The 14,475-nt window shown below is 44.1% G+C and overlaps 1 protein-coding gene across 2 annotated transcripts; it reads left to right on the plus strand.

Moving 5' to 3' along the window:
• The first annotated feature begins 714 nt into the window (after window positions 1-714).
• Window positions 715-7,229, plus strand: TMEM74 (transmembrane protein 74). Of its 2 annotated transcripts, none has more exons than XM_027452607.3 (2): window positions 715-862; window positions 1,675-7,229. In XM_027452607.3, the coding sequence occupies exon 2, from the start codon at window positions 1,881-1,883 to the stop codon at window positions 2,829-2,831; it is 951 nt and encodes a 316-aa protein (XP_027308408.1). In that variant the 5' UTR covers window positions 715-862; window positions 1,675-1,880; the 3' UTR covers window positions 2,832-7,229. The 2 variants fall into 2 exon arrangements, with proteins under 2 accessions (XP_027308408.1, XP_071890481.1); XM_072034380.1 differs by having other exon boundaries at window positions 740-862; window positions 1,723-7,229.
• The last annotated feature ends 7,246 nt before the right edge of the window (window positions 7,230-14,475 follow it).

Genomic DNA, 14,475 nt, shown 5'->3' on the forward strand with positions numbered 1-14,475 from the left:
TGTCTGGATTTGTCCTCAAAACATTGGTTTGTTTGCCTAATACAGTGTTTCAGAACTGGCAGAGACATTACACAGAATTGCCCTGTTCCCTCATGCTGGGACAACGCCTTGAGTCAGTCTGTCCTCTCTTCTGCCTGGGGTAGTTTCTTCCCAGCTTGCTTTCCACCTTGTGCCCCTGCTTTCCTCCCCGGTAGCCAGGGAGGCAGGTGCTGCTCCCCTCTTCTTCCTACGGACCCCCTCATTTCAGCTCCACACCGAAAGTCTTTCCCTCCACACCCCCCAGAGCCTGGTGTCCTCTGATAAACCTTCATCTCAGCTCCACAATTTATTTTCACATCCCAGTTCATCACTTCAGAGAAGGCACTGACGAGAAAAGTCAGCAAAGGTCCATGCCAGCCGGTCGTTGTTTTTATTGTGTCTTTTGCCAGCAGAGTTTTTAATGTTCCCTTTATGCCTGCCACAGAAAGCGCGTGACGGCGGGTGGCGAGCCTGGTATTTTCCTGAGATTTCTCTGCAAGTCTGGCAGCGCTGAGAACATTTCTCCAGGTCTCACCCCTCGCCGTGCTGTGAAAGCAGCGTTATCATCACCACCCCGTCCAGCCCACCGCCAGCTCTCGTGGTTAGGGAAACACCACCCCGTGCGTGCATCCCGCAGCGGGCATCCTTGAAGGATGCACGGCGGTTCCTTTGGGGGACCAGGCGGGTGTGTGGAAGGGAGGGGGCTGCCAGGCCAGGCACCCCCCCACCCCCCCCGGCTGCGGACTACAACTCCCAGCGTGCCGCAGCCGCAGCCCGCCCGCCTCCTCTGGGCTCGGCGCTGCCCGGCTCGGCTGGGCTCGGCGCTGCCGGTGGCCGCGGCGGGGTAGGTGGCGTGCGAGCCCTCGCGTGTGCGTGTGCAAGCCCCGGGTGTGCGTGTGCGAGCCCCGTGTGCGTGTGTCCGCCGCGCCCCGCCTGCCTTGCCCCGCACATGGGGTGCTGCGGGTGCCGCGCATCCCCCGGGCGGTGCGGGCTTTGCGCCGGGGGTGCGGGGAGTTGGGCTGCGAGGGGGGGAATAATGAATTAATTGCGGACCGGGAGCGATCTCCGCCCTTGAGCCCTCCGGTCTCCGAGGCGGAATTGCATTCCCAAAGCTCTTAATCAAACGGGAGATCTGCTGTAGGAAAGCGCTGCTTTTCCCGTAGGATTATCAGATTTCCACCGGAGAATGCAGATCCTGGATTAGGGGGCTGCGTGGGATTTGCGTGTTTCTTTCTAATTAGTCTGTGCGTCTGCGGTTCAAATCCTTAATTCGGAGAGGGGAAGTTACTTACTGCTGAAAAAAAAAAAAGATGCCTTTTTTTTTTTCCCCTGACATTTTCCGCAGTTATTCGGGTTACCCCGTGCTCTGTAGATGACTTACTGCCTTAATTGGATATCGGTGTCAAAGGTTGATTAGACTCCCTAATAGATTTTGGATCTGCAAGCGGATTGCAGTTTTAAGTTCGTGGTTAAAACAATTGTGTTTGCCATCTCCCCTCGAGCAGTTGAGAGGGAGACTGATGTATTATATTTGTGTTATCTGCTCTTTGGTTTATTAACGTACCATCAGGAGGTTGTCGGGCTTGGCTTTGTTGTTGTTTTGTGTTTTGTTTGTGTGTTTTGTTTGTTTTTTTCCCTTTGCTATTTCATTTGCAGACTGAAAAGAAATGAACGTCAGAGGGGATTTGTTTAATCATTTAACAGCTGACACAAGCCATGTCCCTAACAAAACGCTGCTGAAAGAGTAGAAGATTTCTGGGATACGGCGGCTCCGGTACCATGAAACCGCTCCAGTGAGTCAGGGGCAGCGCCTGCTGAAGGATGCAGTAGCCCAGGAGTCCGGGCTCACCGGTACGAGGCCGATGGCCTGCATGGAGCTTCTCTACCTGGCCGAGGAGAGCAGGCAGGGGTCTCTGGGCACCGCTGCAGGCTGGAGCCTGCCTTCCTCTCCCTATGAACAGCAGCAGCAGCATGAGAGGGGTGAGGTGGACCCCAAAGCAGCTTCTGCCGTAGCAGCCCTGCACTGTGAAAGGAATTGCAAGCCCTCAGAGAGGGACCCCGTGGCTGAGCCCGCCCCGGTTCCCCTGTCCTCTGCCTCGGGCCCCTTTCCCTGGGAGCACCCGGCACCCCCCAGCACCTCCCAGCCTTGCCACCTGCCCGAGAGCCTCCCGGGGGAAGGGGATGCAGGGAAGAAGAAAGCCTGCTGCTGTGCCCAGGAACTCGAGACGTCATTCACCTACGTGGATGAGAATGTGAACCTGGAGCACGCAAGAAGTCCCCCTAGTCCAACAGGCTGTCGGGATGCTCCTCTGCAGCGCTCCTGCCGGGAGCTGCCACCCGAGTGGGTTCATGATTCCCCTTCCCTGGTCTCCGAGGAGGATGACACGGCCTCGGAGGCAGCAGCTGGGAAATCCGTGGACTACGGGTTCATTAGTGCCATTTTGTTCCTTGTTAGCGGGATTTTGCTGGTGATCATTTCCTACGTGGTACCCAGAGACGTGACTGTGGATCCCAACACAGTGGCTGCCCGGGAGATGGAGAGACTGGAGAACGAGAGCGCCAGGATCGGGGCTCACTTGGACCGCTGTGTGATTGCTGGGCTGTGTCTCTTAACCCTGGGGGGAGTGGTGCTCTCCAGCCTGCTGATGATGTCCATGTGGAAAGGGGAGCTGTACCGGAGGAGCAGGTTTGCATCCTCCAAGGAGTCTGCGAAGCTCTATGGGTCTTTCAATTTCAGAATGAAGTCTGGTGCAAATGATAATATGCTCGAGCTGTCGTTAGTTGAGGAAGATGTGCTTGCCGTAGATAATTAGAGTGGTCATGATTTTTAAGGCAGCGTTTCTACGAGAAAACATGTTTCATTAAAGAAAACAGATGTGGCTAAAGATAGCTGGTGATGCATTTATTTGTCTGACAATAATGTTTTTTTCTTAAGCTCTATAATCGAATGTTAGCAGTATATGAGCACTTGTTGTAAAGGGAAAACATGCCACAGAAAATGCAATTGATATGAAATAATGAAAACTACTTAATAAAAAGAGATTTGTGGTGAGTAGGTTCTGTAGGTAACTCCTTTATCCTAACATAAAACATTCCTTTGGTGTCTTGCCTATATAATTTTCTTATTATTCCCATACAGAACAGGAGTGACCTTGACACCTTGGAAACTGTTAATTGTTGCAGTCTTCAGAGGGATTACTAACAGCCTACTTGATGTCATGTTAAAAAGTGGGAATAATAATCAAATAGCAAGGCTGATGTTTAATTAAGAGAGATGCTTTTTTATCCTTTAACTTTAAGCTGATCCCTTATTTTCTGTGAATGAGACTTAATGGAAAAAAAGACCACTTGTTCATGACTTACCACAAATCTCGCATATTTTCAGACAACGGTACAATTAGTGGTGATTATTTAAAATATAAAGATAAAAGGCAAAGGGCAGGGAACCATATGGCTCATGATGGTATTGGTGAGAGACAAAAGGTTCTTTCAACTTGAGGTCAGTGGTTCCATTTCAGTTCAGATTAGCCATGATTGATAGTCATTAACTTCTGATAGCTATAGCGGCCCATATAAAAGAAGTTTAGTTGCTGGTGGACAGATGTCTTTGTATGAAAACTGCCATAACTTGAATTCACTGACCTCTTGTTTGGAGTCTCAAAGACCCAAAGAGTAAAAAAGCATCGGGATGCAGAGACTGAACACTTCTCCTTCAGTATGGATGCTGAAGGGCTTTGCTTATACTGGGCCTGTCTGCATCACACTAGTCCTTTGAAACTTCAGTTTTATGTCACTAGGCTGCCAGCCTTCTCATAACTGGAAAGAAATGGTCAGGATGGAGCTTCTGGGGCTTGTTCAATATAAACCAAATTATTTATAAAAAATACATTGTCAGGAAATACAAAGGTTAAATATCAGACAGGTGGACTGTCTGACATAGGACTTAGTTAACACAGAGGATGATCAAGAATACATGATGCTATTATTCACAGTTACATAGCAAGGTAGCCAAAAACCTGTACTGCTGATGGTATTTACTTTAGTATCAGCGTGTTTGTGTGGAGTGGTGTTCTTGTGATGCTGGGAAAAACAACAAGGATTGTTGTATGCACTGCTGTCATTTCTTAGTGAACAGTGCTTAATACTATATATGCCTAGACCCTCCCAAAGCCGAACATGAGTGAAAAGCTCTGTCTGTACAGACCCTGGCTGCAGAGTCACGGTAGAAACACTTGTTTCACTGTCACAGCCTTGTCAGTCATGTTTAAATCTCAAACATCGGGAATATAAAATCTTGTACAAATGAGACTTTTTCTTTCCTGCTGTGATATATCTGAGAAGAATCTTAGGAAGAGGTGGCAACCTCTTGTTTTCTGAGGTTCAGAATAACAAGAAATCCTCCTGCTCAGGTGGTGCTGGGACCTGGTGCTTTTGACATTGCTTTCTCCCAGTCAGAACTCCCAGGGCTTCTGGGTTTCCTTCTCAGTCTAGTGTGACTGGTGGGGGTCACAAATACTGCCCTGCTCTATTTTGGGAGGACAGCCTGATGTGAGGGTTGGAGCATACTGGCTGGTGTGACTCAGAGCAGTGAGAGGAAAAACTGTATTTTACACCTGAATGAGACTGTTTATGGTCCCTTCCAAGCCATCATTACGTGTGCCAGGGGGACCACCTGTTTTCTGTCTTCTGTGTGTTAATTGTGCCCCAAATTATGGTATATCCAAAAAATGGACTTTTCAGTTGCAGAAATTACACGAGTGGCACGTAGAAATGTGGGGTCCTTGTGCAGGAAAAGACCGAACACTGTTCTGCCATCTCATTCAAGCCCTCTTTGTTCGCGTCAGGAGGCACATGCCTGTGCCTGGCACTTGCCTGTGTTCAGTCCCTTGTGCTTACTGGTCGTGGGTGCTTGTGTAGGTGCCCTTGACAGAGAGCTGGAGAACCTGTGCTGCTCCAGGTTCATGCCTTTGGTCGCTGTAAATAGCGTGATGTATCAGGTTTTAACTTTGGCCCTGCAAAAGAGATGCTACTTAAATGTTATCTGTTCTAACTCCTGCTTTAGTTCAGTGTTAGCTGGCAATTAAAGGAGCAGCCTTATTCAGCAGTGCTACTGCCTAGTAGATGTTATTACCAGTTACATCATGATATAGAGCATGTCTGAGGGCAGGAACTCACAGTGGCCAGCATTTCAGCAGTCATCTTGGGAGAGCTTACATCCGTCTGGGTGTGTCATCAGGGATTCAGGATTGAATTTCTATGGTGAAAAAGAAGAGCTTACATATGTAAGGAGAAACCTTCAGTCCATTGGGATCAGTGAGAATATGGAGTAAAATAGCCCAAGAAGTAAGACATGGAGGAGGAAGGCTCCTCATCAGTTGCCCTTTGCCTGCTCCTGGGTATGAGGAAACTGCCTGCAGGGCCTGTTAACACCAACTGAGGTGGTGTGGTGGGGTCAGTGCTGCTGCCTGCCCTGGCCCTAGGACAGGAAACGATGCCATGACCTCCAAAACTGCAGGGGAGCCAAGCAGGAGGGCAGACGATGCCTGGCCAGGGGCAGCAGACATTGTGGGGCAGAGGACGGATGTCATGGGGGGCAAAAACCCTTTCATCGCTTCCTACCCCTAATGGGAACCGTTGTACTTGGCAGAAGCTCTAAAACTGAGGCTGGCAGTTTTGAGAGCCATTATTTTTATTTTTTAATGATACATATGCATAAAATTGGAGTACATTCCATAATTGCAGAAAGATGACAGCTAACACTGTAAGGATCACAGATTTCTTGTAGGAACCATGGCATGCCTTAATGCTGGTTATTAGCACTAGAAAAGAGCGTGTTCCCCAGACTGTCAGTATATTATTATCAAGTGAGAAGTTTTCTGACACTTTGTAAAATGCCTGTCACAGATCATAAGCCTGCAATACCTAAATGAACCCTCAAATTTTCCCTGAGCATTTTAAGGAAACGTAAGTCAACCTAATAATCTAAGTATACACCACAGAGGTGTAAGGAATAATAAAAAAGCAGAACTAATGCAGTTTCTTTATTTTGGTGTTAAAGTGTGCTACAGAAAAGGTGAAGGCAGGAATTAGAGGACAGAGTGCAGGAGTTCAGTAGACAAAACTCAGGACATTTCTCTGATCACCAAACAAACGAGAAGGCTGTATGGGTTGGTGATGTGATGTAAAACCTCTGGACTCTCAGGTTCTAGTGATGTACAGTGCAAGAGAAACCAAAACACTTGCTGTCTGGTGGTTGGTTGTGGGAAATGAATGTATTAGTCCACTGCCTGGTGGATGAGTGTCCACGAATGGTCACAAATGGCAGTACCAAAGGCTGAGGCTGAGGGAGATTGATTGCCTACTCATACACCCTAGCAATTTGATTTCCCCTACTCAAAATGTAAATGCTTTTAGGGTACAAGTTTAAGGAAAATTGTATTTTTCCATCACCTCGGCTAAACTTGTTGCCTGGGTCAATGGAGGGCTGTGAATTGTAGGGCATACCAGGTGTGTTTTAGGCACCCCTTGGAGCATCCTAGAAACAAACCATGATTTGTGCTGGGGAAGGAACAGTTTATTCCTGACTGACCCTCACAGCAAAATGTGATGTTTGCCCATTTTCTACCTCATGACGTGTCAGTGGGGCTGCCAGCCCGTGGGGCAGGGCTCTGCCTCCTCACCAAGGGAACGTGAGGCCTTGGCCGGGGCTCCTCCCTGTACCCTCTGCTGCTGAAACAGCTCCCCGGGGACCGGTTTTCTCAGTTTCTTTTTCTCAGTCAGAAATTTGTGACAGAGGCTGGGCCATTTGGGAACTGCTGAGAGCTGTGCCGTGGGACTCTGCCCCCTAGAAAGGTCCGTGGTGAAGCACCCAGCCCAGCCCAGCCAGCCTCACCTCTGCACTGCCAGCCCAAGGCCTGACCCACAGCAGGGAAACCCAAAACTCTCTCCTAGGAAGCTATGCTGGGTTGTTGCTGGTTTTGATATGTTTACAGTTTTTTAATCTTTGTAATTCTTTTAAAAATCTGTCTGTAATGAATATCGAGTTTACCGACTGGGAAAGCAATGGCTTTAATCTTGTAAAACTCCTTTTTGACCCACTCAAGGGTGAAACATCACAGTTCATCGTGAGCTTTTCGATTGTGCATTTGATGCCTTATTATAATAGCAACAGCGTTCTGTACAGATTAAAAAATAAAAATCTGTAAAGCTGATCTCTGGTGCCGTGGTTATCTTTGCCCTTCGCTGAGCTCTGATCAGTCAGAAAGTGCCAAAGGATACAGGCTTTAAAACTTCACTACACAGGTGTCCCACCTAACTCCATGTTTCCAAAAAACAGAGAGGAGGAGGCAGCTGGGGTTGTGCAAGCAGGTGGCTGGGAGAGTAGGTGGGTGTTGAGACCTTGCCTGCCATAACCATGCACAATGCAACGTTGGGACCATGTCCTCACCCCAGCCATGCCGTGGCTTGCTCCTGGCTTGTGCTTTTTGTTTTTCCCAAAACCCCAGCACATGCCAGCTCAGCATCTCACCCACCCTTGCCAGCCTCTGCTCCCACCCAAATGTGGTATGAGTGTATGGCATGCAGGTCATGCCTTCCAACATTGTTTTTCATGTACTGCATGACAGTACCAGATCTCTCCCTGCTGGTGTCGTGTCAATCAAAGCGTGTGTGGGAGCACCGCCGATGACTCTGGATTGAGGTTGGAGCAGGGGCTGTCTGCTTCTGTTATGAGTTTCCAGAGTACCTGGTGCATTAGGGTCCCCACTCTCTATTTGGGTTTCAGGCTGTTGCTGCCATAACAGTAATAAATGTGTCCCCGAGGTAACTAAATTGACTGCAGTAAATTGCACTCATGCCAGATATAGTCTATGGTGTACAACCCATGGTTATTAAGAGGTTAAGAGAGTAGGTGTATTTATAGATATGACAATCCATCAGCTTAAAGATCTGGGAGGCTTTCTAACTGAAAGCAAACATTAATTTATTTTTTACTTGTTTTTACAGGATTCTTTTTAATCTTATCTTTTAAAATGATGAAGGACTCATCATCATATATAGTATGTACAAGGACTTATTTTCTCTTGGGCATAAGTCCTGGCAAGGTCAAGAATCCTGGAAACTACAAGATTGATTCTTTGATTTTTCTCACCAGCTTAAATGAAATTGTGGCTATTATACATTTGAATAAAAACAGACAAGTCAAGAATCTCTCTGAAATGTACACAGTTAATATTTGTTTGTGTTAGCATCAATGTCCTACCATTTCTAGAAACTCAGCCAAATAATGCAATTGCCTACTAGATTTCAATACAAATCCAGTTAAAATACTTTTGGGAACTGGCTGTATTAAAGATTTGCAAATAATTTTATTCTCCTGTGTAGACTCTTCCACCTTTACGTGTGGTAAAAACTCTGAGGTATTACCATTAACTGGGTTGCACTGTGTGTGTGTGTGTTTGATCGTCTTTTTAAATAAGGGCATTGCAATCTAAAACACGTGTTTATTCTTCACCTGCAGACCATCTCTGAAAGTGCTTCCATCTGAATGTATGCAGCTTCTTGAGAAGTGAGATCTCTTGTGGCATGATGCATAATGTTTACATAAAGCCTCCTGCACCTTGGTATCAAAGCAGTGTATAGGACACATACTGCCCTTGTTTTACAGATGAAGTGACTCACCCAGAAAGCCAGCTGGAGAGCTGAGAACAGAAATCAAGACCTCTTAGGTCACAGCCCAGTACTACAGAACAGAGCTCACTCATCACAAAACCCCTAAAATAAATGAAACCAAAAGGGATGGCAAGTATATACATGTATATATATATGTATACTTTTTTTTTCTTTAAAAATGACATTACAAATACCATTTCCTAGGAGCCATTCAAGTAGAAAACACTTAAAAAATTCCTAGCAAAGTCAACCCAACTTAAATTTTGCTAATATTTGCAGGAATTTTGGGAAGATTTTGCACATTTAAGGCATTTGATTTATTGTAAGCTTCTTTTTTATGTTTCAAAAAATCAATAGGCTTTTGTTCAAATAATAAAGCAGGTATCTTTATATCAGCACAAAAGGCTTCTCTTTTCCAATAGTAGGCTCTGTTTTGACAGATGTGTATTCAGGGAAACTTAGCTATTGTTGAATAAAACATTTCCAGAAGCAAAATTGATTAAGTCCCTTTTGTAAAGAAAAAAATCAATTCTTCCCATTAGAAGTATCTAAAAGATGTTGATCAGGTAGAAATGTAAATAAAGTCCTTTAATCACTAGTCTCCACTGTAGTGTATCCATCCAGAGGAGATTGGTTTTTTGTCTCTTTATAGCTTAAAATAAATTTGGTTCAAATATAGCATGAAGCAGCTTCTGACAAAGTAGCCAGAGTAACCGCTCAAATGTAAATGATACCAAGTAGCTGTCCTGACATTTTGGTATTGCTTTTCTCAAAGATGAGCTGTTCATGCAATAAATGTGTATTTGATAATATATCCAAGTTGGGAACAAAAATATATTTACTGAAAATCAGCGTAGTGGAAAGTACGTGGCTATTTTCAGTTTCTATATATTATCTTCTTATTTCATATAACAAAGACAGCACTCAAGATCTCTTGATTAGTAATTGTAAAGGACTATTAAAGATCATGGAGGGCTATTAACATAAAGATGCAAAGACTCTAGCTCTGAAAGTCCCTAAGCTTCTGATTGCTGAGAGAATATGCTGGTACATGCTGACCTTACACTTTGTCTTAGATACATCAGTATCTGCTGTAGGCTACTATCTGAGACAATTTCTTGATAGATGGACCTTTGATTTGATCCCGTCTGACCTCGTGTTCTCAAAACTTTGTGTTTGCCTATAGTGAGAATATCAAGTAGCTGCTTTGACATTGTGGCAAAGAAGAAACTACAAATCAGTAAGTCACATCTTACCTTTTTTCCCCTCTTCTTACAGGATTGGTAACCATGGCTGGAATATCTCTTGAGAGGTCATTTTCCAGTCTTCTGGAACTTCGTTCACCCTGCATCACTCCTAAAAGATAATTGCTCATGGCTATGAAATTGCGTTACCCAATTCCCTGGGCACTCGGGTGAATTTTACAAGGCGCACATGATTTGAAAATTAATATTTTATCTATGTAACCTCTTTTTCTGCTTTCTGCTAGCCTAAGTTCTTAATAAGTTCTAAATTCTGTGTATAGTCTGAGTTGTTTTAGACTTTTTAATGAAGTAAAGAAAAAACTAGGCTGAAGGACTTCAGCCTTCTGAGCATCATTTTCCTCTCTCCCTCTTCACAAAGCAGAAAAATAGTTCATTCCTTTTTTTTTTTTCTTTATAGTGTAAATAGAGTGCTTCCTTACCACCTTTTCTTCTCTTCTAGCAAGATCTCATTTTCTCTCTTTGTCTGTTGCCCCCACAAATATTGCACAATACTATTGTAACCAATATTATTTGCCCTAATTTCCCCAGTGTGAAAATGTCTTAATTTTCAGGTCACTCTTATGATGAGCTAAACCAATGCTTACAATGTTTATTTCTCTTTCACGTCTTCATGTTTCACATATGCTTGTGTTCTTAAGCTTTTGGTTAGGATTAGCTAAATCTCCTGAATGCCTTTTTCCTTTAAGTTTCTGTTTCACGGGAGCACACCAGCTAGTTTGTTGAATTTACCGAAGGTCTTTGTTCTTTAGGGCTCCTTGTTTCCAGGCAGAAATAATCTGCTGTACCAGCTCTATATTGTGTCCATTATTATTATTATTATTATTATTATTATTATTATTATTATTTTTATTATTTTCTGGAACAGGTTCAGCTTGGCAAGCAGCCTGGTGACTGGGTTCCCCGTTCCAACCCGCCTCCATTCGCTCCTCACCCAGCCTTTCTTTGATGTAGGCAGCAGTGGTCTAAGACGGAGATTTTTTGGCACACTTGCCATTTGCCAAACTAAGGAAAATATGACTGGCTTACCTATAGTATCAAATGGCAGTGCACAGCTATCGAGATTGGAAGTATCTTCACTTAAACTTCACAGGATATTGAAACCAGTCTGAGCAAAGAGACGAGTTAGAGACAAAAATCAATATTGGACAGTGCTGAAATGCCTCTGTTCAGCTGCTGTTTTAAGTGGCTTGTACAGACCTTTCAAATCATGTTGCCAACAAATGGAGGAAATACAGCTTTTAAAAAGTCAGAGAATTATTAATAGTGTGTTTGACCTCCGGATCTGCACAGTCTACAAAAAGAGCATCATTTGTCATATGCCTAATGCCTTATGCCTAATTCTGCAGCCTCTGTTGGGAAGCAGTTGCTTGTAGGAAGAGTGGTGTGCAGAGAGTGAGGGTCAAACCTTTGGGTCCATGATGGACTGTGGGAGGGAAGGAGACAAGTATCTGTTCACAGTCAATCCCTGAACAAAATGGGAGGGGTACAGGAACTGCTCACCTCATCCATCATTCACACACTAATGGTATTTCTTGTTTTTGTGTGAGAGAGAACATTGGCTGTGCTGAGTGTACACTTTCAGCTGTCTAGCAGGGACAGAGAAGTATGGAGAGAAGCAAATGTGAGATATCATCATGAAGAAACAAATGCTGCGGCCGCCGTCCTGGTGTCTGAGGAGTGATCTGGGGCCTGGCAGCTCTGGCTGGGCTTCTCAGGGGACTGCTCTGTTGTGGGCCATCTGCAAAGAAGCAGCCTGAACCTCTATCAACTTTAACCACTGTCTAAGTAACCTAAAGTGACAATTCATCTCTCTAATTGCTGTTGTTAGGTCAGTTTGGGACAATGCCTTATCATCTACAGGAAAAAAGGAGAGGTAATACAGACAGCATGTTTCTAGGTAAAATTAGTCTGTCTGAGAAGGGGAGAAAAATGCCACATATTGGGCTGAACAGATCTTTACATTGATTTTTGGAAGCAGAGTCCTTCCAGGAGCACCACAAATGCACGTCTTTATTTAGTGCTCTGATTCAAAGAGCTGTCAAACTTTCTCTTATCCAGACGACTCCCATTTGTGTTCATGTCTGGGGCAGTTCACGGTCATAAATTATTTCTGTTTGTGCTGTTCCTGCTTTCCGCTTTGATGCCAGCTCCACAGTTCTTCATAAGCTTCACATACACCTGTGTGCATACAGAACCACTTGAGCACAACCACTGTGGTGGCACTGAGCACTGTCCAGCTGACAAAGGTACTACTGCAGCTCCATGTGTGAGCCTGGTAATGGAATAGGTTTCTGTTTTTATAAACAGCCTTAAATATCCTTTTAAATACCTACAGAGATTTTTGTCTAAGAGCCCAGATCTCGTCTATCAATGGACTTGCCTGTGGTGAGTGCTCTGCAGCCCAACAAAAAACAGGTACCTAATCTTTGGCTGTCCTACGTATTACCTGGTTCTGGGCCCGTTGTGTAGGAAGAAAAGGGCAATTATTTCACACGTCCCCTCCAATTCAGATGACATTAAGCCTACTTTTCAGCTGGGTGGCTGAGTTAGCCTGAGATAAAATTTGAGGTCAGTAATAAGTTGCTGTTCTTGCCCAGAGCAAGAAGAAAGGAAAGGAGTTGTGACTCAGAGAGATAAACAGCTCCTGGGGATGCTCCACAGCACAGCAGTAATAGCTCAAGGCTGTGGCTCAAAATCACAGTCTAAATCACAGTAAACAGAACAGTTTTTAGTGACTTTTTTTCTTACAAGGTTGAAGGTTAGAATTCAGGCCATGGAGAACTGACATGAAAAGTTTATACAATATTTAAGAATCCTTCACTGAAAATGGCCCACATCCCATTTAAAAGTGCTACAACACACAACAAGAAGCTTACTTAAATAAGTACAGTCATTTATTTACACACAGGGTGAGCCAATGCATTACAATTTAGGAGGACAATATCCAAACATCACAGGATGCGAATCTGCCACAGCTCCAAAGGAGAGACCATCTCCCTTTGGCTTGAGCAGAAGTTGCTATCATTGGATACTGAAGTCAGTCACTATGTTCATCCAAGATGTGAGCTGCCACTTATATAGGATCATGTTTGCTTTCATTTACATTTTAATAAAGGTATTCTAAACACTTGCAGACACCTGTGCATCTTATTTTTTTTTTATCTTGGTGAACAGAAGGGGAAAAAATAAGAAAAATATTTTTCATGCTTCTTTTGTCAGAAGAAAGGTATGGAACTTAGAAGAAATTGGGAGGGGTTGAAGGTCTTGTCAACAAGTAGGTAGAAATATGGATTTCGTAATGTAAATAGCTTCAATCAATAATTATTGGGGAAATACATTTCACATTTCATATTGAACTGAATTTAGTCAGCTTGATTTATGCTGTTGTAATACTGGAGGCTAATCGAGAATGTCAGTCCAAACACATGAAAAAGAAAATCAAAGACAGGCAAAGAGAGGAATACAAAAACAATGGATAATGGATGTTTTGGTGGTGGTCAACATTTTTCAAGTCACGATGTATCTATTTACTAAACCCACAAATTATTCATTCTTTAAACTAATGAACCATAAATAATAAAGTCCTGATTTTAATAGCAATGTCTCCATAAAATATGTCCTCTAGATATGCTCAATGTATTCAAGGCCCATATTCATTTCTATTTTAGTGGAGGGGAATGTGAGTTGCCAGTCATTTCTTAGGCTACACTATATGGGCCCAATTTTGTTTCCAGTGATAGTAATAGCAAAAACTTCTTTCAGTTTGGACAGACCTTACATTCTCTCTTAAATCATTTTGTCATCTTTCAGAACTTTTTTTTTTTTTTTCCCCAATTAATTTGAGGACACTCTATGTTCTCCATGTTCTCTAAGGACCCCAAGACCTTAGGCAGTGGCTTCATGAACAGCTGAACAAATCCAGCAGCTTTCTGATGCTCCAAATTTGAGTCTGTTTTTTCCTTTTTCTCCACAACTGTGCGGGTGGGCACAGACAGAGCGCTGCCTGAGCTGTGCAAGCTTTTGAGCTAACCAGACACAGAGCCAACTCAGCTCCTGAGAAGCACAGAGCTGCCGTAGCATGGCACAGTGCCTGAGCAATATACTCTGCCTCTCAGCATATTAAAACAGCTACGTGGTTTGTGGAGTGGAAGAGCCTCATGCATGGCTAATCTAAGTTTGGGCAAAGGGAGCTTGACCTGACTGTGGCTGCATCTGTAGCCCTACGTCCTTAACCTTCATGTCAATTGTCCTCGATGCTCTGCCAGCTCCATCTGTATCCTCACTGCTCTCCTCCTTCACCCTCCCCTCTCCTGCTAATTCTCTCTCTCGTATTACTCAGTGTCTTTGCTCTCATGAGCTGCATGTGAATGCTGTGTTTATTGTTCAAGATAATGCATTTCTACTATCTCGATGAAATATGTGTATTCTATTTAGTTTATTGGCTAATTAAACTAATCTCTCAAAAACCTTCAAAATGTCTTCTGCCCTTCTGCAGTGAAGCTGGTTTATTTTTTACTGTGCC

The sequence above is a fragment of the Anas platyrhynchos genome, chromosome 2 (assembly GCF_047663525.1).
Source record: "Anas platyrhynchos isolate ZD024472 breed Pekin duck chromosome 2, IASCAAS_PekinDuck_T2T, whole genome shotgun sequence".
Taxonomy (NCBI): domain Eukaryota; kingdom Metazoa; phylum Chordata; class Aves; order Anseriformes; family Anatidae; genus Anas; species Anas platyrhynchos.

Bases quoted from the DNA above. Each gene is read 5' to 3' on its own strand.
- TMEM74 (XM_027452607.3), top strand. From the start codon at position 1,881: ATGGCCTGCATGGAGCTTCTCTACCTGGCCGAGGAGAGCAGGCAGGGG.